The 26,220-nt window shown below is 43.3% G+C and overlaps 2 protein-coding genes across 12 annotated transcripts; one reads left to right on the top strand and one right to left on the bottom strand.

Moving 5' to 3' along the window:
- Positions 1 to 61: 61 nt before the first annotated feature.
- On the top strand, positions 62 to 10,038 carry SYCE2 (synaptonemal complex central element protein 2; the record flags this gene model as incomplete). 10 transcript variants are annotated; one of them, XM_082205976.1, is made up of 4 exons in its annotated part: positions 62 to 229; positions 6,440 to 6,561; positions 8,144 to 8,348; positions 9,207 to 10,038. In XM_082205976.1, 4 exons carry the CDS (start codon positions 62 to 64, stop codon positions 9,399 to 9,401), a joined length of 690 nt encoding a protein of 229 aa, XP_082062102.1. In that variant the 3' UTR covers positions 9,402 to 10,038. The 10 variants fall into 10 exon arrangements, with proteins under 10 accessions (XP_082062102.1, XP_082062111.1, XP_082062109.1 ...); XM_082205985.1 differs by lacking the exon at positions 62 to 229 and adding an exon at positions 4,541 to 4,651; XM_082205983.1 differs by lacking the exon at positions 62 to 229 and adding an exon at positions 4,625 to 4,757.
- A 2,580-nt stretch (positions 10,039 to 12,618) lies between these two features.
- Positions 12,619 to 23,123, bottom strand: GCDH (glutaryl-CoA dehydrogenase). Of its 2 annotated transcripts, XM_082205974.1 has the most exons (12): positions 22,952 to 23,123; positions 22,430 to 22,544; positions 22,025 to 22,060; positions 20,302 to 20,445; positions 19,202 to 19,264; positions 18,181 to 18,351; positions 17,651 to 17,780; positions 16,857 to 17,073; positions 15,506 to 15,609; positions 15,182 to 15,307; positions 14,618 to 14,778; positions 12,619 to 13,447 (listed from the first exon to the last, which is right to left on the bottom strand). In XM_082205974.1, exons 2-12 carry the CDS (start codon positions 22,530 to 22,532, stop codon positions 13,374 to 13,376), a joined length of 1,329 nt encoding a protein of 442 aa, XP_082062100.1. In that variant the 5' UTR covers positions 22,533 to 22,544; positions 22,952 to 23,123; the 3' UTR covers positions 12,619 to 13,373. The 2 variants fall into 2 exon arrangements, with proteins under 2 accessions (XP_082062100.1, XP_082062101.1); XM_082205975.1 differs by lacking the exon at positions 22,952 to 23,123 and having other exon boundaries at positions 22,430 to 22,566.
- Between the last annotated feature and the right edge of the window lie 3,097 nt (positions 23,124 to 26,220).

Below are 26,220 nucleotides of genomic sequence, written 5' to 3'. Positions count from 1 at the left end.
GAAAAGCCCAGAGAGCACTTGCCAGGGAAACCCAGGAGGAAAGACTCCGCCCACTCAAGTGATGTCACGGAATGGTTTCCTGTCTGATTGGGTCTCATTTTGGGCTTTTGAATGCACAGCTGATGATAACAGCACAGTAGTACCGGTATATTTATTTCGGTCAATGACCAGTAGAGAAGAGCCTAGGATACAAGATAAGAATAGTCAACTGAACACACATCTCTTAAATGTAGTGGCTTAAAGGAGTTACAGTTATCAGCATGAAGTGAATTTGTTTTGAAGGGAGCACATTATTGCAGGAAGCTGTCCACAGCATGCATATATATATATATATGTATATTTGTTGTAATGTATATAAATTAGATAGATAAATAGTTCATTTATATACAATACATTACAACAATTATTCAACCATAATTTTAACATTTCCAAGGTTGTCTCCCTTCCCCTTCCTTCTGCAGTTCTTTTAATTTATTTTTGTCCTTTCCTGCATACTCTAAATCATCTAAACTTATTCTTTTATTCATCTATTCTCATATATATCTCATATACATTTTTGAAACTGCAGGTTTTTACAATAATCCTGCCAATGTCTTGATCTGATTACAGTTTATTTGTAAATATGCAATAAACCATTTCCATTCCTTTCTAAAAAGTTTGTTATCTTGATTTCTTATTCTTCCGGTAAGTTTTGCCATTTCTGCATACTCCATTAGCTTCTGTAACCATTATTCTCTCGTCGGGACCTCTTCTTCCATTTTTGGGCAAATAACATTCTTGCAGCTGTGGTCGCATACATAAATAAATTTCTATACTGTTTAGGTAGTCCTGATCCCATAATTCCCAAGAGGAAAGCTTCTGGGGCTTTTTTTAACGAATGTTATCTTAAACATCTTTTTCAATTCATAATATATCATTTCCCAGTAAGCTTTAACCTTATTGCAAGACCACCACATATGGAAAAAGCAGTAGGTTTTTGTTATGTTTTTTTTAAAAAAATATTGTTATGTAATTGTGGGTGCCAGACCATTAATTTCTGGAGTCAGAATTTAATTAAGCCCTGAGTGTTAAGTTGGATGCCAGATCCTGTGCACTAATCTATGTGCAGTACTCATGTGTGTATTTGAGCTGTGTGCTAGATGCTGTTAATTGTGTGAAAGAACTAATTTAACTAGGCAAACTTTTCTAAATTGTGTACTAGGCACTTTTCAATCCTAGGAAATCAGCATGTGTTAAAACATAAATAAATTAGACTAATCCCTTTTGGAATATTGATGCTCTGAACTCCTCCATGGCAGGCTCAGGTTGTATATATGTGTAAATAAAACATATAACATAAAGGCACCACAGTCTCCAAAAGGAAAGACTCTGGTAAAGGCACCTGGAGCTCCTTGAAATCTCAAACCGCTCAGAGATTTGGGGTGGTGTATAACAATATTGTACTGTATTATGGTTATTATATTTTATATTCAATTTATTACCTGCCTTTCGCCCTCAGATCCCATGGCTCATAGCAACAATTTAAAATTCAATATTAAAAACAAATTTAAACAACAACAACAACAAATTAAAACAGGGTCTGTAGGGAAGAAGGTGTGTTCACACAGATGCAGTTCCCCTCAAATGCTACATTGCTCACTAGGTAAGAAGTAAAAGAAATACTATAAGAAAAGAACTTCCATATTAGGACAATAGTGTTATTAGGCCAAGCAAAATATTACAATATAGTGTGCAAGCTTTTGAGTTCTCTAGAACTAGTCTTCAGGATAGATGGAAATCAGATTTAATGCAGGAGGTGGGGAGAGAGAGGGTTGCTGGCTGATGATGAAGCCATGGAGTTTGTATCTGGTCACAGTCTCAAGATGGAATGTGGGAGGATGTAGTAGAGCAGACATTCACATTAGGCTATTTAACTGCTATGCAGGTATCAAGTTGCACCAGGGCCTGCTGGGAACAAATGACAGATATCCCATTTCTGGCAAAAACTAAAACTGGTCATGTGGAGTGGAGAAAGAAAAGCTTTATCTGGCGGAATTATACTCCTTCTGTTAGCAGAGTGAGGAAGCTGACTCTGGGTGTCATGAAAAGGCAGCCGGTTGTTAGCTATTTAATAACTGTTGTATGTTTACTATACCAAGGTTGGGGAAAGTGGCTTGTGGGATTTTCTGCCTCTGACACCAAAATAACTTGACCAGCCTATTTCCACTTCAACTAGTCTCACCTAGCCTGAAGGAGCATTCATTTATTGCATGGGAATAAGCATGATCACCTGCTAATTGCTGCATATGTCAATGTATCTGTCTTACTAAATGTTTTTAATGTTTATTATTTATAATGGTTAAAATATAACACAAATGTTCAATAAACTGTTTTTTAAAGTCACAGAACAGAAGCCAACAAATAGTTGGTTACCCAGTTCTCAGTCACTCCTGTTGTTGTGACCCACCTTAGATCATGGCCCAGGAGTAGATCCTAACCCACCAGCTGAAAACCACTCTCCTTGAACCCTAAAACTGCCTTTCTGAGCTTTTAACTCTGCAAAAGTTTAATTTTAAAATTATTATTTTTTAAAAAAATCATTATTATTTTTAAAATAAAAGCTGAAAGCAGCTTTTTGTTGTTGCTAATATGGTAATTAACTAGTCCATAACATATTGAAATGAATTGCCTGGGACCTTTGCACATTTCTGGACTTAAGGAAATGTACTTGGATGAAACACTCAGCAATATTTATCTCGACAGGGTTCCTAAACTCAAAATACTTCATCCTCCCACCTGGTAGCGCTGCCTCCTCTATCTTGCGTTTCTTTTCTGATCGTTTTCAAAATATCGCTCCACTTTAACAAGAAAGTGGGGTGGCTTTTGCTTTAGTGCTCTGTAGTGTAATAATTTTAGTTTAGTAATCCTATTAGCCAAGGCAAGGGGGAGGTGTGCCCCCTTTTCTTAAGGTGCAAAGCTCTATTTTGGTGCTGTCTGCACATGGATTATGATAGTAAAAATACACCAGCTGGCAAATCTCAAATGTGGTGTCACCCAAATCCAGGACAATCACAAATCCTCACTGATTGTGGAATCTCAGTTGTTAACTTTTAACAGCCCTGCACCCCTCTCTCAGTTGTTAACTTTTGTTAACTTTTAAAAGACAAGTCTTCTTTCCATCCTCTGGATTTTCAGAGTCATGGCTCTCAACTTTCTTATCCTGTTCTTACTCTACAAATTGGTCTTTGCAGAATAGCAAATTAATGAAAGAACTGTCAGATTATATGTACCAATATATATATATATATATATATATATATATATATATATATATATGTATATTATATGTATATATTGCCTTGGCTGGTAACTAATGTTTAACTAATTTTATTTTGAACTGGGCAAGAAGTGGACATTGCCAGGGAAAACTGCAATATCCACAACCCAGTGGATATCCACAAACCAGCCTTCCAGGACACTCTTTAATAAACTTATCTTAAGGTGTCCATTCTGGACTGAAGGAAGAATACAACATGAAACAGCTGAATTACAATACATGAAAAAGTTCAATGCCACTGCTTTTGGGTTAAATAGAAACAACAGTTTTTTATAATACTGTATGTGTTAATTAGCTGACCAATGCCAGTTTATCTATGCTACAGTATGTATTATTGCAAATGTAGTGGTTCCTGGCCCCGCTGTAGGTGTCACTTGTTCTCAATTATCACCAATCTGCTTCTATAAAAGATTAGAAGTTTGCCTATTTAATATACATTTTCACTGTAATTTTTACCCAAGGTACCACTGTATTACAATTTTAATTTAAATGGCAAGACATTAAATGCAATGGGTGGAATTCGACGTCCCACTATGACGTAACATGAGGTATTACTGTACAGTGGTACCTCGGGTTAAGTACCTAATTCGTACCGGAGGTCTGTTCTTCACCTGAAACTGTTCTTAACCTGAAGCACCACTTTAGCTAATGGGGTCTCCCGCTGCCGCCGGAGCACGATTTCTGTTCTCATCCTGAAGCAAAGTTCTTAACCTGAAGCATTATTTCTGGGCTAGCAGAGTCTGTAACCTGAAGCGTATGTAACCCGAGGTACCATTGTATAGCTATTCCCTGTCAGGAAAAAAAGAGGGGGGAGTATAAATAAATATGTAGTGGCATAAATAAATAGAAAAATAGATAGTCTTTCATTCGAACAGAATGTGTTCTGGTGGCTGGTGATTTGGAAATGCAGATACTGTGGTGCCCCGCAAGGCGAATGCCTCGCAAGACGAAAAACGCGCAAGACGAAAGAGTTTTCCGGTTTTTGAGTCGTTCCGCAAGACGAATTTCCCTATGGGCTTGCTTCGCAAGACGAAACGTCTTGCGAGTTCTTGCGAGTTTGTTTCCTTTTTCTTAAAGCCGCTAAGCCGCTAATAGCCGCTAAGCCGCTAATAGCCATGCTTCGCAAGACGAAAAAACCGCAAGACGAAGAGACTCGCGGAACGGATTAATTTCGTCTTGCGAGGCACCACTGTATTTGTTCCCAGGCCCCTCGTACCCGTTAAATGCTAGGAAAAGTCTTGCTGCTGCCCTGAGGGAATTTTGGGCGGGAAGCAATATTCCCTCAGGGCAGAGTTTGCTCCACTTGTCTTAGAACAAAATCAGTGAAGGAAAAAGGTAAACTGTGACACCTCTTTCTCACAAAATCATTTTCAAGCCCCACCCCTCACCCCCAATCTTCTTTTGGGCTCTTCTTCCATGCACGATCCTTCTTGAGAGTAGGGTGTGTGTGATCCTTTTTCATTTCTGTGAGGAGATTATTTATATAGCAATGTCTCTTCAACATGTCCTTAATAGTGTCCCATGGACCTCGTAGTTAAGTCACACAACAAGACGTTTGGTTACAATATCGGGCAGAGAGAAACGTACCCCATCAACTCCCCTCCCTACCGTACACAGATTACACCATTTTGTAATCCCCCCCTCGTGCTTTATTTTCTGTGGTAAAAAAAGCCCTGAGGTGCCAGTACATGCACATTGGTAAATGTGTTGTGGGTGCCAGCACAAAATGGCTGCCGCTGGGCAGCAAGAAGGTGCCAGGGTACTGTACAAAAATTTTGTTACTTTAGTGACTTTTTCAGTCATGAAAAAGACCTGCCCCTCCTTATCTCTAATTGTAACATTAGCAAAGCTTTAAAAAGTGGGGAGGTGTTTAAGAAAAACAACTTTTCCCCCTTTTAAATGGAGAACTGAATGATATACGTAATTTATAAAAGCCTAATTCTCTTATGATAACCTCAATTTTTCATACAACATGACAAAAACGAAGGGCTTGGCCAAAGTCACACGACTTCATGACTGAAGAGGTATCTGAGCTGAGGTTTTTCTTTGCTCCCAAGTCTCATCAGCCTCTCAGCTAAAAACCACAGTTTTCCATCTTGCATGCAGATATATTTTCGCTTCTGTCTTTTCTCGGGTTCTGGAGGAGAAAAACTGCTTCTTTAAAAATTTATTTAACATTAATATTACTCACTTGAAAAGAAGCAAACCATCATACATAGTGATTCAGATTCATTCTCAGATATACATATAGAGCACTAGATTGCACTTAATTCCTTTCCTATTGGAATTTCCTGAACACAGTGACTATAAATGAAGCAGGATAAAGCAAATTGTGGATAGAATGCTCTCCAGCCAACTCCAAGCTGAACAGATTAGAAATTGTTCAAGAAGTCATCATTTCTTTGGTTCTCGGCAAACTAGGGGTGGAGGGTGAGGAAAATCAGTTCAGATTAATTTTTTCTATTGCAGGTTTATTATTTAACCTCAAATTGCTGTCATTATGTAGGTGGGCATGTGAGAGAGATGGGCATCTCTGTCCTCACCTTATTAACTGTTTTTCCATATTAGCCACAATCCAGAGTAGGAAGTATATCTCATCTGCATGCGCAACACATTGAGTGTCTTATTTTACTGTTCAGCTGATGCCTCTGCTGCGTCAAAACCTGCTTTGGAGTTTCAGAAATGGCTTGCAGTCTAATGTCCTGTCCTGTGATGGAAAAATACAGGCCCAAGCCAAGGATGGAATCCAAGTAAACATAGCTATTGAATGCTAGACTTGGATTTAATCTGGAACTAGATGAGGATTTTATCTCTTTCATGACCCAGGCAAGATCAGTAAGAGCCATCTGAGATTTTAGCATTCTCCATCACCTACAACAGATTTGATTAGTGGATTCTGAATGAACACTTACATGTACTGTGCTGACCACAGACAAAATATGCCTAAATCTGATCAGCATGCTTGTCCTGAATTTCTGAGAGTATTCACAGTTAGTTACAGTATTTATTATAATTTTCCTTATAGAGAAATGGTACATATGTTTTGTAATACATATGTAATTATCCTTTGGTGTTTTTTAAATCTCTGTGTTACAGATAAACTTATTCTCCTCATCATTACAGGCTGCTATGTCTAATAAGAAATTTCAGCTGCAAGAGTCAGAGCAGGAGCAAGATAAACCTGATAGTCCATTTGACATCTTCACTAATCTAGAAAGAAATGACTTAAGTGATAATCCATCCAGGTAAGAATCACATTAAAAAACAACAACCAAATAAACCAAAATACCAAAATACTGTTAAATCTTAAAATATCTGTGCATATTGACAAAAGCATGTCCTAATCTAACGATTGAACAAATGTGAAGGAGTTGATATGGGTAACAAAGGTGGATTCATTCATAAAGCAAACTTTTTAGGGAGATTGGTTTTCAGTGTAAATTCTTACTGAAAGTGGTTCGCTCCTAGTATGGGAACACTTAGCAGTATCAGCTATGGCTGCACCTGGTCCAGAATACCACATAACCAAAATGTGGGTGCTTGACTAAAGTTGTACACAGATATTATGCGCATTACAGCCACAACCATTGGAACATAGGAATATTCCTTATAGTATTGGTTCATCTACCTCAGTATTTTCTACAGACTGGCAGCAGCTCCTCAGGGACTGTAAATGCCAGGGACTGAATCTCTAACCTGTTGCATGCAATGCAAGACCAGGGCCCATTCCTGAGAATATTCCAGTGACCCCCCCGTGGAATTATGGGATCAGAGAGAAGGGATGAGTCCACATTTCTTCAATCAAGGGAATACTAGATGAAATGTAGGACTTTGGATGGACCTCTTTGGCTCAATTATGAAATTCACTGGTGGGCTTTCAGCCTCCAGGGTTGTTGTGAGGATAAAATGGGATAACCTTCTCAATGCTCCCCCTGGGCTTTTTGGAGGAAGGGTCAGTGGCAGAGACTTGGATATGAAGAAAACCTGGAATCTTTTGGTGCGAGTGGAGGTAATTCTCAAAAAGTGTTTCATTGGCACAATATGCCAGTGCAACTCTTCCATACATCTAAAACAACCTCTCCTGATTGCGATGTTGGCACAGTAAAGAGACTTACTTGGTGGGAGTGTCCCAAAGTAACATTCTTTGGGGATATAATTTTCATCAATATCAACTGTATTATGGGCCAGGATCTTCTGCCTATTCCATTACTGTGAAATTAAAATAAAGACTGAAAGTTCAAGGAGCTTGTAGGCTTCCTATTAATGGCAGCCAGATTGCTCATCGCTAGACATTGGGAATACCTTGACCTTTTGCTGGGTACCTGGTACAACAAAGCCTGATTCCTGTCAGTCTCAGAATAATTAAGCAAAATATGCCTCTTTAGGGGACAAATTAAGAAAGATACATTTTACAACATCTGGCAATTTTTTTTTAATTTACAGTGAATATGTTTGCCCCCAATGAGAACCCCCCCAATAATGCACCTTGGTTTGGAATCAGAAACCAGTTTGGTGATATGTCGCCTTGTGTCTGGACTGAGTGGTCTTGACCTTTTCTTCCTATTCCTTTTTTGAGCAAACTTTCTTGATAATCCTGTGAAGTAGGAGAATATCTTGTAAGATATGACTAAATTATGACTCATTTCTTTTGGCTTATTTTGTGTGCATGCATAACCAATTTCTTTATAATTTGAACGTCTTTAAAAAATCATATAAATTGAGTAGCCCCCTCTCTTGAGTAAAATATTGGTGCCTTTGTTGTTTTGAATTCAAAGGCAAAAATGAAGACAATTCAAACAGCATTTGACATTTTTTCATGATATATAGGAAAGAAACTTCCAGCACACCTCTTCCTAATTCAGATACAACTGGAGGGGAGTCAAACAGCAAATCCTCAAATTATTTCATAGCCCTTGATTCATCTATTGAAAATCTGCAAGAAAGAGCCCAGCAAATAATTGATAAGATGAATGAGAAGCGTAAGGAAGACCAAGTGCTCATGAACAATTTCCGAGAAAGTCTTTTGATGAAGGTAAACATATGTGGGGGAAATGGAGTGCAGGGAATCTGAGTATCAGGAAAGAATTCTTGAGCTCCATCTTGCCAGCTTTGTACTATTTTCCCCAAAACATTACAAATCTACCCGGTGCATTTAACTAAGGTTTACAAATTATTAACACGTGTCCTGGAAAAATGTTAAGTACCAGCCTTGAGTTTATTCCCTCATACCACATCCCCTCCACCGACTGGACAAGCTCCCTCAATTCTTTCCTCTTCCCAGTTCCTATATTGAAACGTGCTTTCTCCACATCCATATTGCCTAATCTTCTCATCTTCATCCATGAACTCTGCGCTGTTCTCTGCTTGGCAGAAGTGGCTCCCTGGGTGGGGTGGACCTGCTACACTAGTTTTCCAGTAGGTGGGTCTCTGTTTAGTGGGCGAGGCAGTGGGGAGACCAACATGGTGCAATCAGTGTTTAGCATGCCACCCTCTGCTTGCCAGGCTCTCCTTCCTATATGTTTACTGACATGTCCATGTTGCATCAGTAACACCTGAAAAAGCCCCACAGTGACCACACCACAAATAGCGTTTTGTGACCACTTCAAAGGGACTCAAAATTACTGCATGGTTGCCTATTTGATTGTGTTCTAACTTGTCACAGCCCGATCCTGCCATTTCATTTTGCTATACTTCCTAGACCCTACATGTAAATGTGACTGTCATACAGCTGATGTGTGAGCATAGCCACTCTTAAGGAATTTTCACACATTTGTGTTAGAAATGAAAAGCAGGTAGTCTTTTGATTCAGGGAAACCCTATTACTAAGGAGTCCTTAGAAATCTAAAGTCTACTTTAACTCCTGCTTTTTCTTTCTCTTTCTACCAAAAAGGTTTCAAGCTTGGCAGAGAAGTTGGAGGAAAGCATGTTCCCTGTCTATGATCATCATAACAAGCTCATTCAAGATAAAATCCAAGAGCTTTACCAGATCATGGAGAGGATCAAACAAATTGAAACAGAGCTCAGGAAGGTCTGTCACACTGTGGAGATGTTATATAAAGACCTGTGTGAGCAGTCTGAATTGTGATTGTATGGAGAGAGAAAAAGGTGGAGAATATTGTTACATGTCCTTTTGCATCATTGGTGAATGTAGTGGACATACTGTATACTTACTTACTTGGTACCCCAAGCCCCTGTATCCCGAGTTCTGACTGTTTTTGTTGTTCTGAATTTGTTACTTGTTTTTAAAATACTTTAAAAAAATAATGAAGGTGGGGAAAGGAAGAACGTATTTAAACAGAAAGGAAAATTGAATCCGTTATCAGGATCAAACTAGACATGTTCATATTATATAGCAGATTTTTGTGAAATAGCTAAAGTGGAAGGGTGGGGTAGCAGGATTGGGGCCACTGAATGGCAGGAGGGTGCCTTTACTCCTTTGCCCCTGCCACAGGCCTGGCTGGGCCTATCTCACACACCTGTTACATCACAATTGGTATCATGGGAGGGGGGATTCCCATCACAACTCGTAGGAATAAAGAGTTAAAGGCTCCTCCCCTTCATTTAATAAAAAATCAACTACAAAACCAAGCTATGCAACAGATATCACATTTGGCCCTCAGTAAGCATATTTCAGGCACTTTGTCATTCTTTGCTTGTGTGTACGAGTCGAATTATTCCAGGGTGAAAACTCAATAAAATTGGAAATATATTGGCATGAAAAACTGTACTTTATTTTTGTTTTACAGAAGAGTTTGAACTACTGCCATTATGTCTTAAGGAAATATAAATATAACAAAATGACTTGAAAAGATACTGACTAAAGCAGAATGAAGGGAAACATGGTCCCCGATTTCTGTCTCCTGCTTCCATTTTGTCATCATTGCGCTATTCCAACAGGGCATTTTTTAAAGGGTGCTGAACTATTCGGTTGTCTGGTCATGATGGCTTATTAATTATGCTACTGCTAGTCATTTCTGCAAGTTTTGCACCAGAGCATGCATTGCAATTAAGCCAGGGATTTTTGTTACCACCAAGATAATGATGTACTCCTTGCAAAGACAATTTAGGGTACTGAAGATATCCAACACTATCTCATTTGATATGCAGGGCTGGCCCAAAACATTTTGCTGAAAACAGGATGGATGGACTGGAAGTTGGTATTAAAATCAATACCGATGATGGGACAGTATCCTCCACTACATGCAAAGATAGCTAACTAACTTAAGGAGTGAAAGGCAGGCTGCATTGCATGCACAGCTGTGTCCCATGATCTTGCCACTGCTCCCTGCATGTTCCTAAATTCAAGTTACACTAGAGGCTCAAGTGACCTCAGTGACTAGAAGTTAAATTTTTTTCAGCTCCAGGTGCTACAACAGCTCCAGCCCCTTTTAGCCAGAAATGACTTGGCTACTGTACTGCATGCTCTGGTAACTTCCAGATCAGATTACTGCAATGTGTTTTTCATGGGGCTGCCCTTAAAGATGACTCAGAAACTTCATCTGTTTCAAAGTGCATTGGCCAGATTACTGGCTGGGGTTCCATTTAGATTTCATGTAACCCGCTTTAAAACAGGTGCATTAGTTGCTGTCATATACTATATTGATATAATTGAATATAAATTAGTCAATGCTTGGCAAATATTCAGAGAAGATCTGTAAGATATTTGACATCATAATTAACCAAGGAGAGCTTTGTTTCAGCTCTAGAACGCCTGGGGTAGAATTGGTATTCAGAATCACTATTGAAATTGAATTTGCTAATTTAAGTATGCATGCTAATTGGTTTAATTTATCATGGACCTATCCAAAGTTATTGCTTCCTTGGGTGTGGCAGTGACAGCTTAAGATCTTATGTTCATGTTTTATACTGGCCTGGAAGCATGTTGAGTTGAGAATAAATAATGCTCAATTCACTCTGAAGTTAACCAGTTGGTATACAGATTATTTTTAGACAACTTGAGTGCATGAGTGCATGATTCAGCAGAGTTGTTTTTAAGGTAAACTCAGACAACTTCCATTCAGAGATACTTTCATAATCAGCTGCTGCCACTGCTTGCAGTTATCCAACACAAACTGCAATAAAAAGAATCAACTGATGGTAATAAAAGCACACTGAGAAATTTAAAAAGCAGCAGCAGCATTCAGTTTATTTTTACCTGGAATTGCTATGTTTGGCTTCACACACTTCAGAGAATCCAGAAGACATCACTGCCAGCCTGTTGCATCGTTTTCTTTGTATTACTCCCGTCGTCTTATTTTAGGTACAGTACAAGGCAATTGCCAGCCTGTCCACAGTGGATTGACAATACATTATTGAGGCTTTCCAGGCCTCTCTACCTTTAATTAGAAGCTTCCTACTTGTTCGTTTTGCGTCTTTTTAGGTGCTGCAGCAGCAGTACTAATGAATCAGCCCCATAACTGCTCCCGTCTGTCAGTTCCTCTTTCCTTCAAGGGGGCCATTAAATATCCTACCCCATAGGAAACTAATGAGCAATTCTGGGGTCAGCTCATCAGTATGCTATTGTGTAAAGCAGGAAACAATCAGAAAAGATCACACAATGAGAAGGATCTAAACTTTATAAAAGGATCTTGGCCCTGGAGACATGCCAAGATTATATATTGTGTTGTCATCAAGTGTTGTAAGGAATCATCATTTTAATTTTATTTCTAGAGTGTTTCTGAAAACATGGTGTAGTATGGAAGAACCTGAGGTCAGCCTCTAAGCCCCACCCACTGTAATGTGGCTATAGACCACAGGTGCTAAAACCCGCTAAAAACTTCCAGCACATCCCCACAACAACAAGGATTATGTAACACATAAAGAATGCAAAGTGGCAGGTGGGCAGGGGCCTCTGGCAAGCCTCCACCCCACTTTGGAGTGATGCTGTGGCTGGGACCACAAACTTGACCAAAAGTTGAGTCACTTAAATGTTTCCCATACTGTGCAGGAGCTACTCACAGAAAGACATCCCCACACAGCTGATGGAACATTTAAGGGACACCTTCAGGGGAGGAGAGGGAAGTGGTGACAAGGGAAAGAAGATGCATGAGGTCAGTGCAGTGGAAACATGCCAGGAGCACAGATTGGCTCTGCCAGTGCAATTCCACCATGCCAACCTCACTGCCACCTCAGCCCTTCCCCTCTCCATTCTAGTAGGCAGTAGCCACTTAGCTGGAGGGAGTCCAGGTGACTGGAGCAGCTCCAAAACTGTCAGTTACTGTCCAAACCTGTTTAGCTTTAGATTGTTACTGGTCACCTGTCCGATAAAAATGGCGCATCAGGTCTTCAACTTCACATACATATATCTACTGTGGAAAGTCCACCAAATTCAATTTATTCTTGAAGAAAAAGCTCACATGAGAATCACAAGTTCAAAAAAGCCCTAGCTGAGCTCAACATAAAAAACGGTTCAAATGTCAGTCCTTGTTTAACAAATGGGTACTGAGGCACTGAAAGGCAGCAGCTTGCTCAAGGTCGCATGACAGGACGAATGCAAAGTGGACAGTAAGTTGTAATTCCCACTCTTAGTGCTTAGTAATCTCAAGGGCTGCATTAAAAAGAACAGTAAATCATTAAAATGGCAGATAATCTGCAGTTATCGACACCTAAATAAGCAACCAAGGCTATTGTCCTGGCTGGGTCCTGTGGCAGCAGAGAGCTTTTCATAGCATGACTGTTTGGCACAGTTACATGCCAAAACAGCTTGCCTCCTAGACAATTTGGCAATATTTGAACTGTGCTATTCCTCTATATTGCAAATTTCTCTGCTTGCCATCACCCTCCCTACCACCCACTGAAAGGATAATCCAAGTCTTAATGATGTGCTCCTTTGCCATCTTAATGCTCTTTATCTCTATGCCTCCTGGTGGAGAAGTAAGTATTCTTGAATGCCTGGTTTTGGTACGGCTTCAAATTCATGACGAATAATTGAGCTGAGCTGAAGAAACATTTGTTGAGAGTCCTGTCAGCAGCAATAGCTTTTAAAACCGTTGTGGCATCACCAAACCCCACTGCACTGGAGCCATGAGCAGCAAAGAGGAACCCTGCAGAAATGCATTCAGTTGCTGACGGTAAAGGCCTGAAGTCCAGTGATAGCTCTCCCAAGGATGAGCGCATGGATGTCATGGGTCCCTGGGGAAAAAACAAAAGTAAGCGGTCTGAAAAAGTGAGCTTCCAAGTTTGATCCCTGGCATCCCAAGGTAGGGCGGAAAAAACCTGTTTCAAATCCCAGAGACACCATTCGTCAGTGTAGACCCGTAGTTCCCACAGGGGACCAATTTGATTTTTAAGGGGAGGGCAATTTGAGAATGAGTTAGACCATGTTAATGGCCTTTTAGGCTTCCACGTGAACAGGAGTTCACTTTTTGAATAATATTCACTTTTTGAATAATAAGGGGGCTGGGGTGCATCAGGATTTTAGAGATGCTTAGGTGGGGCATGGCCAAAAAAAGGTTAGGAACAACTGATGTAGACAATACAGATCTAAACAGACCAATGGACTGCACTCTTTTGCAAAATGCATGCCTAGATTTAGGGCCCATTCCGATAGGTGGATGCTGTTACAGTGTGGGTTTTTCGGTATGGTGTTAGGGTAACTGTGAGCAAAGCGTCCACAATGTGGCTCCTTCTTATGCTGGCAATGTCTCTCACCACAATGAAGTAGCACTAGCACAGAAAAGATCTCCATCACAGACTCTCTGCATGTGGTCTGGGCCCCTGATGTTTCTCTAGTGGCTTGGACAGGGGCCTCTCTGCAGTGGCTCTCATGTCACTTGAGTAATGTTAGAATAGTTCCAACACTCCATGGATTTCCTTGATCCACTTTGTAGGGGGAAGGATTTGCATGGCGGTGTATGGCTTGGCAAATTTCATATGTACTGAACAAACGGTGCATTATAGTGCCTTAAGGGATACATCCAATAAAGAAAAAGGAAAGGAGGAGAAGAAGGCTGCCTTTATGCTACAACCTTGCTAAGTTATTTTCCAATCCTCCGTACAGTCACACCTTGGGTTACAGATGCTTCAGGTTGCACTTTTTCGGGTTATGGACTGCCAAAACCCGGAAGTACCGGAATGAGTTACTTCCGGGTTTCAGCGGTCAAGCAGGCGCAGAAGTGATAAATCGCGCTATGTGTTGAATCGCAACCCGCGCGTGCGCAGATGCACCGCTGCGGGTTGCGGACGTGCATCCCGCACGGATCATGTTCGCAACCCAAGCGCCCGCTGTATTTATTTTCTGATCCCAACAGAAGTTCCTCAAAACTGTGATCTTGCAGGAAGAAAGCCAGGAAACCAATTTACCTTCGTACGTGTTGACAGCCTCCAGGTTCATGACGTGCCTGATAACATGGTACTCGTCAGCAATTCCATTGCCCCCCAGCATGTCACGGGCTTGCCTGGCAATCTCCAGAGCCTTCCCGCAGGAATTCCGCTTCAGCATGGAGATCATCTCGGGGGTTGCTCTGGGAACACAAGAGGAGACAACATAATAGAGCAGGGAACTGGAAGACTGGTTGGGAGCTTCTATTTTAAAACATAGGCAGACTACCCAAACAAGGACAATGCTTAACATGTTGTTAGGGACAATATTTGTTATTTTTTTATTTAAAAGGGAGGAACAGGAGATCTGGGAGGGGTGCAGGGCAGCAATTAATTCTACCACTCCAGGACATCACCACTTAATCCCTAACTTGTTCACCCTAGAAATGCAATGAGTGCTCCTTATCCACAAACCAATCCCATACATCTTCCAGTCAGTAAAACCCCTTAGGAGGAGAAAGATCAACCAAGTCCCCCCCCCCCCGCCCCCGGAACTCCCACTGCAGCAGGAACCAATTTTCTGCTTCCATTCATGCACACACTTACTTGTTTTCGTCTTTCAGGCGTCCCAGTTGTAGGCAAGCTTGTAAGCCAATAGTGATCTCTGTGAGCATGTCGGCCAGCTTCTTCTGGACAAGCTGGTTTCTTGCAAGGGGGACTTTAAACTGGGACCTACGAGACACCATTGGTTGGTGAGGTGAAGTTGCTTTCTACTATTATACAGCTAGAGTCGTTACAGAGTTGTAAAGATGGCTTTGGGAATGCATGCCAAACACAAGGAACTCGAGAAACAAGTGATATGGAAGTATTATACACCCATATGCTATCTTCAGAAATCTGGCACCCTCTCCCCACCTCTTGAAACAGTACCTGTCCAAGGTGTACTGCCTGGCAGTTTGCATACAGAATTCAGCAGCTCCCAGCGCTCCCCAAGCGATGCCGTAGCGAGCATTGTTCAAGCAGCCAAAGGGACCCTGTGGAAAGAGATTCAGGTAAGATATTGACCAGGATTCCCTCAGTTCTCCTGCTCAGACTCCCTATGGATTCGCTTCTGGGACTCTAAATCTGAATGGAGCAACACTGAGGGCAGTCCATAATGTTTGCCACCTTTTTAGATTTTTCATTTCCCCGGCTTTAGTCCCATAAAATCAGTGTTAGTTTGTGGGGTGGGGGAAGGGGGCTGAAATGTGAAGGATATTATCTACCGATAGCCATGGAAATGTATGCAAGAGATCTCCCAAATCAGTCGTCTTTCTATATGGAACTTCCCTCTTCTGAACTGATTTTTGGGGGGAATGCTTTCCCATATTTATTGCAAACATTAGATCAACATGTCCGTTAATTTACAGTTTTTCATTTGAAATGCCTTGATCGAGCCTAACATTTTGCTAAATTTGGAATGGGTTTTAATCCTGCCTGTTAAGAATAGGTTTTAGATTTTTCTTTGCTTTTTCTTATATGCTGGTTTCAATGTATGAGTTTGTAAGCTGCTTTGAGTTACCTTGGTAAAAATAATAATCAACCAATAAGTTTAATGAATAAGAATTTTAAAAATGCACTGGACTACCACCGCCCATCTGCAATAAATAAAAATCTGTTGTGCCCACTATGACACCCCATAACATATTTAAACATATTTAAAGACCTGGAATATGTCACTCCATTTATTACTATAAACTCAGTCCTCATGGATCAGACTAAAGGCTAACCCAGGCTTCCTCAACCTCAGCCCTCCAGATGTTTTGAGACTACAATTCCCATCATCCCTGACCACTGGTCCTGCTAGCTAGGGATCACGGGAGTTGTAGGCCAAAAACATCTGGAGGGCCTGAGCTAACCAAATGCCTATGGAGAGCCTAAAAGTAGGAGATAACTGCAACAGCCCACTCCCACTGTTGTTCTCCAGTAACTGGTGTATTTGAGGTAGTTTACAGTCATCGTAACAAGAAGCCATTGAAAGACCAACCACCCATGAATTTGTCTAATTACAGTCATCTACGTTAGAGGCCATCACCGCATCTTATGATAACAAATCCCACAGATAACACTGTGTGAAGATGGGACGGCCCTTTTGCAGTGCATTCAAGAATGGAGCAGGTGATACTGATCCTGGTTTGCCACTCGAGTGGGGTTTGTGAGGGAAGATTCAATGCTAGTGCCCTGCCCAGTATATCTTCTGGAAGGCAGGATCAAAGTAACCGTGAATGGAAAGGGATCTTACAGCAAGTCCAGACACATGGGGCAGCAGGTTTTCTTCTGGCACCTCCACATCCTCCATAACAATCATCCCTGTGACAGAGGCTCGCAGCGAAAACTTGCCCTCGATCTTTGGAGTGGAGAGACCCTTCATTCCACGTTCCAAGAGGAAACCCCGCACTTTGCCGTCCTCACACACAGCCCACACCACACAAAGATCGGCCACTGGAGAATTGGTGATCCTGAGAGGATAGCAAGCATGTGTCAGATGTTTGGGTACACCACCCAGAGCAGGTCTTACAGAATGCCAAAGATTCTGGTCAACTAAATCTCAACCCAGGAGACCCAAGGGGCCACTCAACAGGGAAAGCTAAGGCATGGAGACTATTCTCCAGGATGGGTAGCGGAGCTGAGTTGGGTATCCAGCCTTCCCCAGAAAGCAATGTCTGTCCGAAGCCAGCTGTATAAGGCAATTATTTCCTCATACAGTGGTACCTCTGGTTACAGACGCTTCAGGTTACAGACTCCGCTAACCCAGAAATAGTACCTCGGGTTAAGAACTTTGCTTCAGGATGAGAACAGAAATCGTGCGGTGGTGATGCGGCGGCAGCAGCAGGACCCATTAGATAAAGTGGTGCTTCAGGTTAAGAACAGTTTCAGGTTAAGAACAGACCTCCGGAACGAATTAAGTACTTAACCGGAGGTACCACTGTACTGGTCTTTAAATCTTCTGATAAATCTAGACTGTTGCTGTTGCCTGCAGTCTGCTCTGCATACCTCCCCTGTCCGCTTGAGCACCATGACAGCTGCAGAGCTCACCAGGTCTTGGTGCCGTTGAGTGTGTAGGTCTTTCTGGAGGGGTTGTATTTGGCCCGGGTCTCCATGCCACCAGGATCACTCCCATGGTTGGGCTCCGTAAGCCCAAAACAGCCCAGCAACTCTCCCTTGGCTGTGGGGAGAAAGACATGATGAGCTACAGCTGCTCCCCAGAGCACCCCTTTCTTTCCCCTCTCTGCCATCGAGTCTCATGCTTCCCCCCACATTACTTTTCTGAAGACTGCAAGTGGACTGAAACCCCCACAGACTTTTCTGAAAGAATGAATATAGTAGTCGGAAAATCTGTCAGTTCCTGGATCTCAGCATTTACAGCACAAACCATACAATTTCTAATCAGAAGGAAGGCCTATTGAACTGAATGGGGCTTACGTCCAGGTAAGTGGGGTTAGGACTGAAGCCTAAGTTACCGGTTCAGTAAAAGACAATGTAGGCAAAAGAAAAACAGGCCACAGTCTAGAAATGCAACTAAATTCTGATCTCTCACATCCAGCATCTGAACGCTTCTCACTCACCCAGTCGTGGCAAGTACTTTTGCCTCTGATCTTCTGTCCCATATGCATATATAGGGTGCATCACCAAAGATGACTGTACACTCATGACCGAACGGTAGCTGCTGTCCACTCTCTCAATCTCCCTTGCCAGGAGTCCATATGCCACGTAGGTGGTTCCTGCACAGCCATAGCCTAAGAGAAGCAGATGAACAGATTTAGCAAGTGAGCCATGCCATGAGTTCAAAGTGCATCTTGCACCATCTTCCTGACAAAACTCCTGACAAGGATTGTGGGGGCAGTGAGGGACAAAAAGAAGACCAATGTTATTGCAGCTTAGGGACTGCAATGTCTCAGAGTTGCTTATTTTTCCCCTTTAAAATACGCCAATATTTTATGCAGCTGTACTGTATGTTTACAAGGGACGCGGGTGGCACAAACCACAGAGCCTAGGGCTTGCTGATCAGAAGGTTGGCGGTTTGAATCCCCGCAACGGGGTGAGCTCCCGTTGCTCGGTCCCTGCTCCTGCCAACCTAGCAGTTCGAAAGCACGTCAAAGTGCAAGTAGATAAATAGGTACCGCTCGGGCGGGAAGGTAAACAGTGTTTCCGTGCGCTGCTCTGGTTTGCCAGAAGCGGCTTAGTCATGCTGGCCACATAACCCGGAAGCTGTACGCCGGCTCCCTCAGCCAATAAAGCGAGATGAGCGCTGCAACCCCAGAGTCGGCCACGACTGGACCTAATAGTTAGGGGTCCCTTTACCTTTACCTTACTGTATATTTATAAAGCAGCATGCAAACAACATAAAGCAAATACATTTTCAACCAGCCTTAGAACAGCAAAAATGTTTCACTAGCTCACTAAAAATAATGAGCCCCAACACTTCAAAAGTAATTAAATTATCAGCAGCTACAGGGCTCCATAAACCCCAATTTGTTTTTGTTTTTGTTTAGAAAGGAGGATAACATCATCATCACATCAACAGGAGCACAACCAGAGCACACCAGCCATTTCTTCAGACACTATAAAAGAGCCACATGGCATTACCTCTGATAGTAGGGCCCAGGACACCCAGTTCCCCCATTTCTGACACAATTTCCCGGTGAAAGACTGCAAAAATAGAGAAGGAAAGGAATTAAAGGAGAATGGAAATACAGATAGCAAAACTGTAGGCAGAACCTGCTATGAGTACTACATCTTCATGCTTCTTTTCTGGCCCACAGAGCCCTGGTCTTCAATGCTATGTTTAATAGCATGGGAGTGATGCAATGACCGTTTCTAAATTGCTACTAGTAGTGCATGAAGGACGGTCGGCACATGAAGTGTGGGAACCCCTTTAAAGCAACTATTCCACAGGCTTCTGCCATAAGTACAAAATGGCTTAGAGCCACACAAAGCCCGCACCACCCAAATGCAGCATTTATTATACAGTGGTGACTCGAAAGACGAAAAGAATCCGTTCTGTGATTCTCTTCGTCTAGCGGTCTTTTCGTCTTGCAAAGCAAGCCCATTGACGGATTAGCGCTATTAGCGGCTTTTAGCGGCTTATCGGATCAGCTGATAAGCAGCTTAGAAAAGGGGGGGGAGGGAAAAAACCCCGCAGGAACTCGCAAGACATTTTCATCTTGCGAAGCAAGCCCATAGGAGATTCATTTTGCAAAGCACCTCCAAAACGGAAAACTCTTTCGTCTAGCGAGTTTTCCGTCTTGCGAGGCATTCGTCTTGCGGGGCACCACTGTATTATAACATATACAACACTTGAAGGTCGTGCAAGATGCTCTACAAAAAAAATCAACACAAATTCAACAAAATGATTTAAAACTTTTTAAAAAACAAAAAAACCACAAAAAACACCCTGAGAAACATTTAACTCCTGGAGCCTTCAAGGGTGATAAGCCAGTCTCATTTTTGGTGTTGATCCAAAACACACAGCAGAGATCATAGATCCTTTCATGGCCCCATCAAGTCAGCCTATTAAATTAGTAACTCTGTGGTTAGCTATTAAACGCACTGGCACATTCATGTGGAAGATGAAACAAGCCATTCCCCACCTTTAGGGAAGGGGCAGTATCCTGCACCAACTCACACAGCACAAAGCGCCAGGCTACAAGTGCTCAATAAATACTTTAAAAACAAACAAACCATACCTTCGTTTCGGTTGGCCATAAGGATCCTGGGCATCAACTTTTCCTGGCAATAGGTGCGAAATGAGTCCCGAATCATTATTTCTTCCGGGGACAGGAGCCTCTCCAACTGCAAGGCATCTCGCCAGTCAAACTGGGCTCTTGGGCCTGGAGAAGAAAGACAGAAAGCTCAGCTCAAAGAAGTTATCTCACCACTGGTGGTGGTGGGGGCACCAATAGGAAAAGTCCTTCCCCTAACACTTTTAACCGCTGAGCTCACAGCTACCTATTCGGGCAGAGATCACAACAAATAAACACTTCATTGCAGCACAGCCTACATCTGGAGCAGCAGTGTGGTGCCATCCCAGATGTTGTTGGGCAACATCTCCCACCTCCCTTGAACACTGGCTATGCTGGCTGGGGGATGGTGGAGTTGGGAGTCAAGCAGGAACATCTGGCTATCCCTGGTATACACACTAACCTGGGAGTAAGTCGCACTGAATTCAGTGCAGCTTGCTTCTAAGTAGACATGCATAGTATTGTTCTGTTAAAGTTGCTGACATCATGGTAGCATCTTCAGGTAATGGCTTGCATCTTCCATAAATGCTGAGCATTACAAGGAAAGGATATCTGGGCTCTACCACTGACCAAAATACAGCGACAAAGCAGGCTTTTAACAGTTGCTGACCTCCTATGACAGTGGCGCCGAACCCTCTGGAGACCAAGTGCCCAAACTGCTACCCAAAACCTACTAATTTATCGCAAAGTCCCAACACGGCAATTTAATATGGGATAATTATTAATATAACGTAATTAAATGAGCTGGGGGGGCTGCCCTGAGTTGCTGAGCTTTTGGGGGGGGGGAGATGCCAAGAGTTGCAGAGCTTTGGGGGGGGGGCTTGGATCACAGTTGTTTTTTGTGGGGAGAAAAACACTCACATGCATTATAAACGCTTCCTATGGCACTTGGAGCAGAAACAACACATAGAGCTTTTGGGGGGCATTGCCCAGAGTTTTTTGGGGGGATTGCCAAGACTAGCAGAGCTTTTTTTGGCAGCTTGGATCACAGTTGTTGTTGTTGTTGTTGTTTTTTGGGGGGAGAAAAACACACACACTGGCAAGTGCTCAAGGATAGCAGGCAGCAACCAATCAACGGAAAACCCTTGACAAAGCCACCAATCACAGGAACTACAGCCTGCTGGCTGCAAAAAAATCCCACCAATTGGGGGGGGGGGGCAGGAATACACCTGCTTTGGAGATAAACTGCCTTTAAGCTGCTGAGGTGGGATGGGAGCAGTTTACTCATGAGGAGGCATGGGGGGAAGCTGCTGCCCAATTTGAAAACCCCAAACAATAGCACTGCTGGCATGATGGTGCGTGCCAACAGAGAGGGCTCTGTGTGCTCACTCTGGCACCCGTGCCATAGGTTTGCCACCACTGTCCTATGAGAACTACGAGTTCATCTTTCTAAAGAGACCCAACCAGTCCACATGGGATGATACACAGTTGGGTGAAGGGGAGAGCAGGGTAATCAAAACTCAGGGAGTTCAGTTAGCGAGATGCTGTTATTTTACACAGTAGCACTGGAAGACGGGTGCACACGGCCTACCAAACATTAATTCTTAAGTGGAGCAGGACCGAGAGAAGGGAGGAACATTGCAGGAGATGACGCAGTGGCTGGAAGTCCAAATATGGAGCTTTAAATCAAAGGTCATCCCATTCCACAAGCCAACTGAAACATGCATACCTTTCTCTTCTCTCCCAGAGGGCTTTGCTTCTTTTTCTGCAATATAAGCAACAATATAATGCAATTTCCCAGCACAGTGAACCCCTCCATCCCCAGCCCCCAGATTCAATGATGTAGGTTTGTAAGACAACTTGTCACTCTCAGCCCTGAAAGCAGCTAAGAGAGGCCACCATCTTCAGGACTCGGCCCTCTCCAACACCTCCTCCTTGCGCAATCTGCCCTGTATACCTTTGGGCCAAAATTAAGATTTAAAAAGGGTCTGGGTGGCAGCTGCACCCCCCCCCCTGGGAGAATGGGGCAAGGTGGAAGCTCCCAAAGAAATGAGCGGACATTATTATCTCTCCCACCTTCCCATCAATATTGCACCCGTTCAGGTATCGCTTTTAGCACAAGTTCCCCACTTACCCTTTTGCACAGCTGAGCTGGTGGCCTGTGCACGGACATTGCACGGGCCTGTCACACAACGGCTGCATTGCAAAAGCCTCCTGGCAGGTATCCTCAGCGCCATCAGGACGAGTTCCTGAAGGAGGTCGGTGAAAGAAGATTGTAAGGCCACAAGTTCTGGAGGGCTCCCTGCCAATTGCAGGATTAAATCTCGCCATGCTGAAAGATTAAAAGCAGGCAATGGTGCTAGCTGGCCATTCCATTCCCAAATAAGACACCTTTGGTCAGGCTTATCCCTAACGCCAATAACATGCCCCACAGTAAGTGGCTGAAACGCCTGATGCAATGAGCAGAGATCTTCTCAGTTTGGGGAGAGGAAGGAGGCCTGGGTGGATCTCTCTCGCGCAACCAACCCAAACGCACGGAGCTCAGCAAAGAAGGGCCCAGCCAGGCCACTGTTAGCACGGAGGCCCCCAGAAGAGGCATCCCGCCCTCCCGCTCTGCCATTGCAAAGGCACAGTCAAGAAGCTTGCCGCTTTTCACCTCGGCTTAGCGCTGCGCTCTTGTTCTGTGAGCTCGCAAAGCGGCGGCAAGCAAGCAGCAAGGTCGCCTCGCGTCCCCTCCAGGTTCACTGCAAACACCTTCTTAGGCCAAAATGCTGCTGCTGCTGCTGCTGCTGCCTTGTCTTCCGGGCTGCGGGAGAGGGAGGGCTTCTGCGCCATTGGCCCGGCAGAGGAGGCGTTTGCTCGCGCCGCCGCCTTGCTCTGCCCGCCTGGGAAGGAGGAGGAGGAGGAGGCGGGCGCGCTGCCAGCTTCCCTGCCAAATCGTCCCTGTCTCTCTCTGTCTTCACCTGCCACGCAGGAGACTCCGTCCACCTGATGAAGTAGAGCCAGAGTCAGCAAAGTTTTTCAGCAGGGGGCCGGTCCACTGTCCCTCAGACCTTGTGGGGGGTCAGACTATATTTTTTTTTGGGGGGGGGGATGAAGAAGAGTTTGGATTTGATATCCCGCTTTATCATGAACGAATTCCTATGCCCCACAAATCACCCAGAGATGCATTTTAAATAAAAGGACACATTCTACTCATGTGTAGAATGATTCCCGGATATGTGTAGAATGATACACGCTGATTCCCGGACCGTCCGCGGGCGGATTGAGAAGGCGATTGGGCCGGATCTGGCCCCCAGGCCCTAGTTTGCCTACCCATGAAGTAGACTCTCAGTAACACATTTGCTCGTCTTTAAGCTGGCTCCCCATTTGTGGAATGCTCTCCCCAGGGAGGCTCTCCTGGATCCATCATGACATAGGGCCCCACTCTTTTGGGGCCCCCCAAAAAAAAACTAAAGAAAAAAAACCCTGGATGTACATTTCCAAAATAAAAGAGAAACTTCATAATTGTATTTCACTTCAACAATTACTTTGATAAAATACATATGTTGTTATGAGCAAATGGCTTTAGATACCTAATAGGTCCATAAATTACCATATAGCATACTGTATATTCAACACAAAAAACAGCAACAATTTGTTGTTGATGAAGGACAGCTGGACATATAAAGGGCCCCATTACCTTCTATAGCTTTAGAACCTCATCAAACCTCAATCCAGCCCTGATCTTTAGGCACCAGGGGAAAATGCTTCTCTTCAACCAGGCAAACTTTGGCTGATTAAGAACAGCAACAACAATTTATTATTTATTTCCCAGCCACTCTGAGCGGCTTCCAACAAAATATTAAAAATACAATTCCATAGCTGTCAATGTTTCCCTGTTTTAAAGGGAAATTCCCTTATTTCGAGTAGGATTCCTCATAAGAAAAGGGAAAAGTTGACAGCTATGCAATTCTAATATTCTTAGATTAACACCCTAAGGCAGAGGTTTCCAACCTTTTTGAGTCCATGGTTCCCTTGACCAACTCCATTCTTTCTGCAGCACCCCTGCTCAGGAGCCCAGTTACGCCACCCCTTGCCTGCAGAGCTGGCAGCCTCTCACCCTTTTTCAAATACCCTTCCTTGTGGAGGGTTCCCTCAGCCTTCTCTCCCCTATCCTTGGGCAGCCGTAGCTGCCACCCCTGATATCTGAGCTGACTCCTCACCCCAATGAGAGGTCCCTCCTCACACTGCCCCACAGGGGCCTGGGAGCCAGCACCCCCTGACCAGCCCCAGAGGCACCATTTGCCTGGGGAGCTTGTAGCCAGGGCTGCTGCAACAAACAGCTGTGCAAGCTTTTGGGAGGCCGAGATGGGAGAGGGCATCAGAGGAGGGAAGGAAAGAGGGACAGAGTCCAGTGTTGCCCACGGCACCCTGAGAACCTTTCAAGGCTGGTTGAAAACCCTTGTTCTAAGGCCTTTCAAATGCATTTGTAGGGGGTTATTGTTTTATTATTATTATTATTATGTATTTTCAATGTATCTAAATAAGTGTGCATGCACATGAAAGCTCATACCAATAACAAACTAATTTTGTGCTTTTATTTTGTATTTTTATGCTGCAAGCTGCCGAGATCTTCGGATGAAGGACAGTATTTCGGTTTAAAACAAACAAACAAACAAATACCCATAAATAAGTTACAGGTAGGAAGCCGTGGTGGTCTACCGTAGTCAAAACAAAATAAAAAAATTCCTTCCGGTAGCACCTTAGAGACCAACTAAGTTTGTTATTGGTATGAGCTTTCATGTGCATGCACACTTATTTAGATACATTGAAACAGAAGTCCCCAGACCATTATATATAGTGAGAGGGTGGGGAGGGGTATTACTCAGAAGAGTGGTGGGAATGGGTGATTGGCTGATAGGTGTGGTAAACCTGTTAACGACTGCAATTGGTCTTAGAGGAAAAAGCAAGGGGCCATATCATGTATAATAAGATAAGAATCCAATGTCTCTATTCAGACCAGGTCTCTTCATGGTTTTAAGTCTGGTGATAAGTTGCAATTCAGCAACTTCTCTTTCCTGTCTATTTCTGAAATTCCTTTGTAATAAGACAGCTTGTTTGAGATCTTGTATAGAACATCCTGGGAGATTGAAGTGTTCTCCTACTGATTTCTCTGTCTTGTGATTCCTGATATCAGATTTATGTCCATTTATCCTTTGGCGTAGGATTTGGCCTGCTTGTCCAGTATAGAGAGCTGAAGGGCACTGTTGGCATTTGATGGCATACACAATGTTAAATTAATTATCATAGAATCCGTGATGGGATTGGTTTGAATTTTTTCCATTCACCTTTCTTTCATTTGAAGTTTGGATATTGCTTTTCTAGAACAGTCAGTGTTCAGGAGGAGTGGTGTTGCTATATTATTTCATTCGGTTTCACATCCTCACTGAAGGCAAACAATTGCCACATTTTGCACTGTAGATAACTTTCTTAAAGCACGGGCCGGGGAGTGCATGTGCACTGGGCACACCCTTTGTGATGGGAAACGTCATCCCAGCAGAAGCTAACAGTGTGAAGCAAGGTCCTATTCTGTAGTGTTTGCCAGTGTGACTAATGGTGTGCCCTGATTTCACAATTGCCAGCAATGGGAAGGACCTAGCGCTGACCTCTGTTGCGGTTAGGGCAGGAAGGGATGGGGACAGGGAGGAGGAGGTGGCACTATTCAGCCACCAAGTTATATAGTGAAGGTCAGGGCTGGCCCATGCAAAAGTTGAGGTAAAGCCATTTGCTTCAGGTGGCAGGCAGATCTGGCTCTAACCCTCACCATGGCATGGCTGCCAGCCCCGCTGTGGCTTCTCCCATGCCACCTATTGCCTTCCCCGCTGCCACTGCCCACAGTGGCAAAATGCTTCGTGCTGAAGGATGGGCATTTATACCTGGGTC

The sequence above is a fragment of the Podarcis vaucheri genome (assembly GCF_965113315.1).
Source record: "Podarcis vaucheri genome assembly, chromosome: 17".
In the NCBI taxonomy this organism is placed as follows: Eukaryota; Metazoa; Chordata; class Lepidosauria; order Squamata; family Lacertidae; genus Podarcis; species Podarcis vaucheri.
This window is presented reverse-complemented; position numbering and strand designations above follow the sequence as displayed.

What these genes read in the sequence shown, in the direction of transcription:
- GCDH (XM_082205974.1), bottom strand. Translation starts at nt 22,532, where the DNA reads ATGGCGCTGAGGATACCTGCCAGGAGGCTTTTGCAATGCAGCCGTTGT. An exon ending in CCCATGTGTCTGGACTTGCT is followed by an intron (nt 15,610 to 16,856) that starts GTAAGATCCCTT and finishes CTCTTTCCACAG; the next exon opens with GGTCCCTTTGGCTGCTTGAA. An exon ending in GGCTGTCAACACGTACGAAG is followed by an intron (nt 13,448 to 14,617) that starts GTAAATTGGTTT and finishes TTTTTTCCCCAG; the next exon opens with GGACCCATGACATCCATGCG.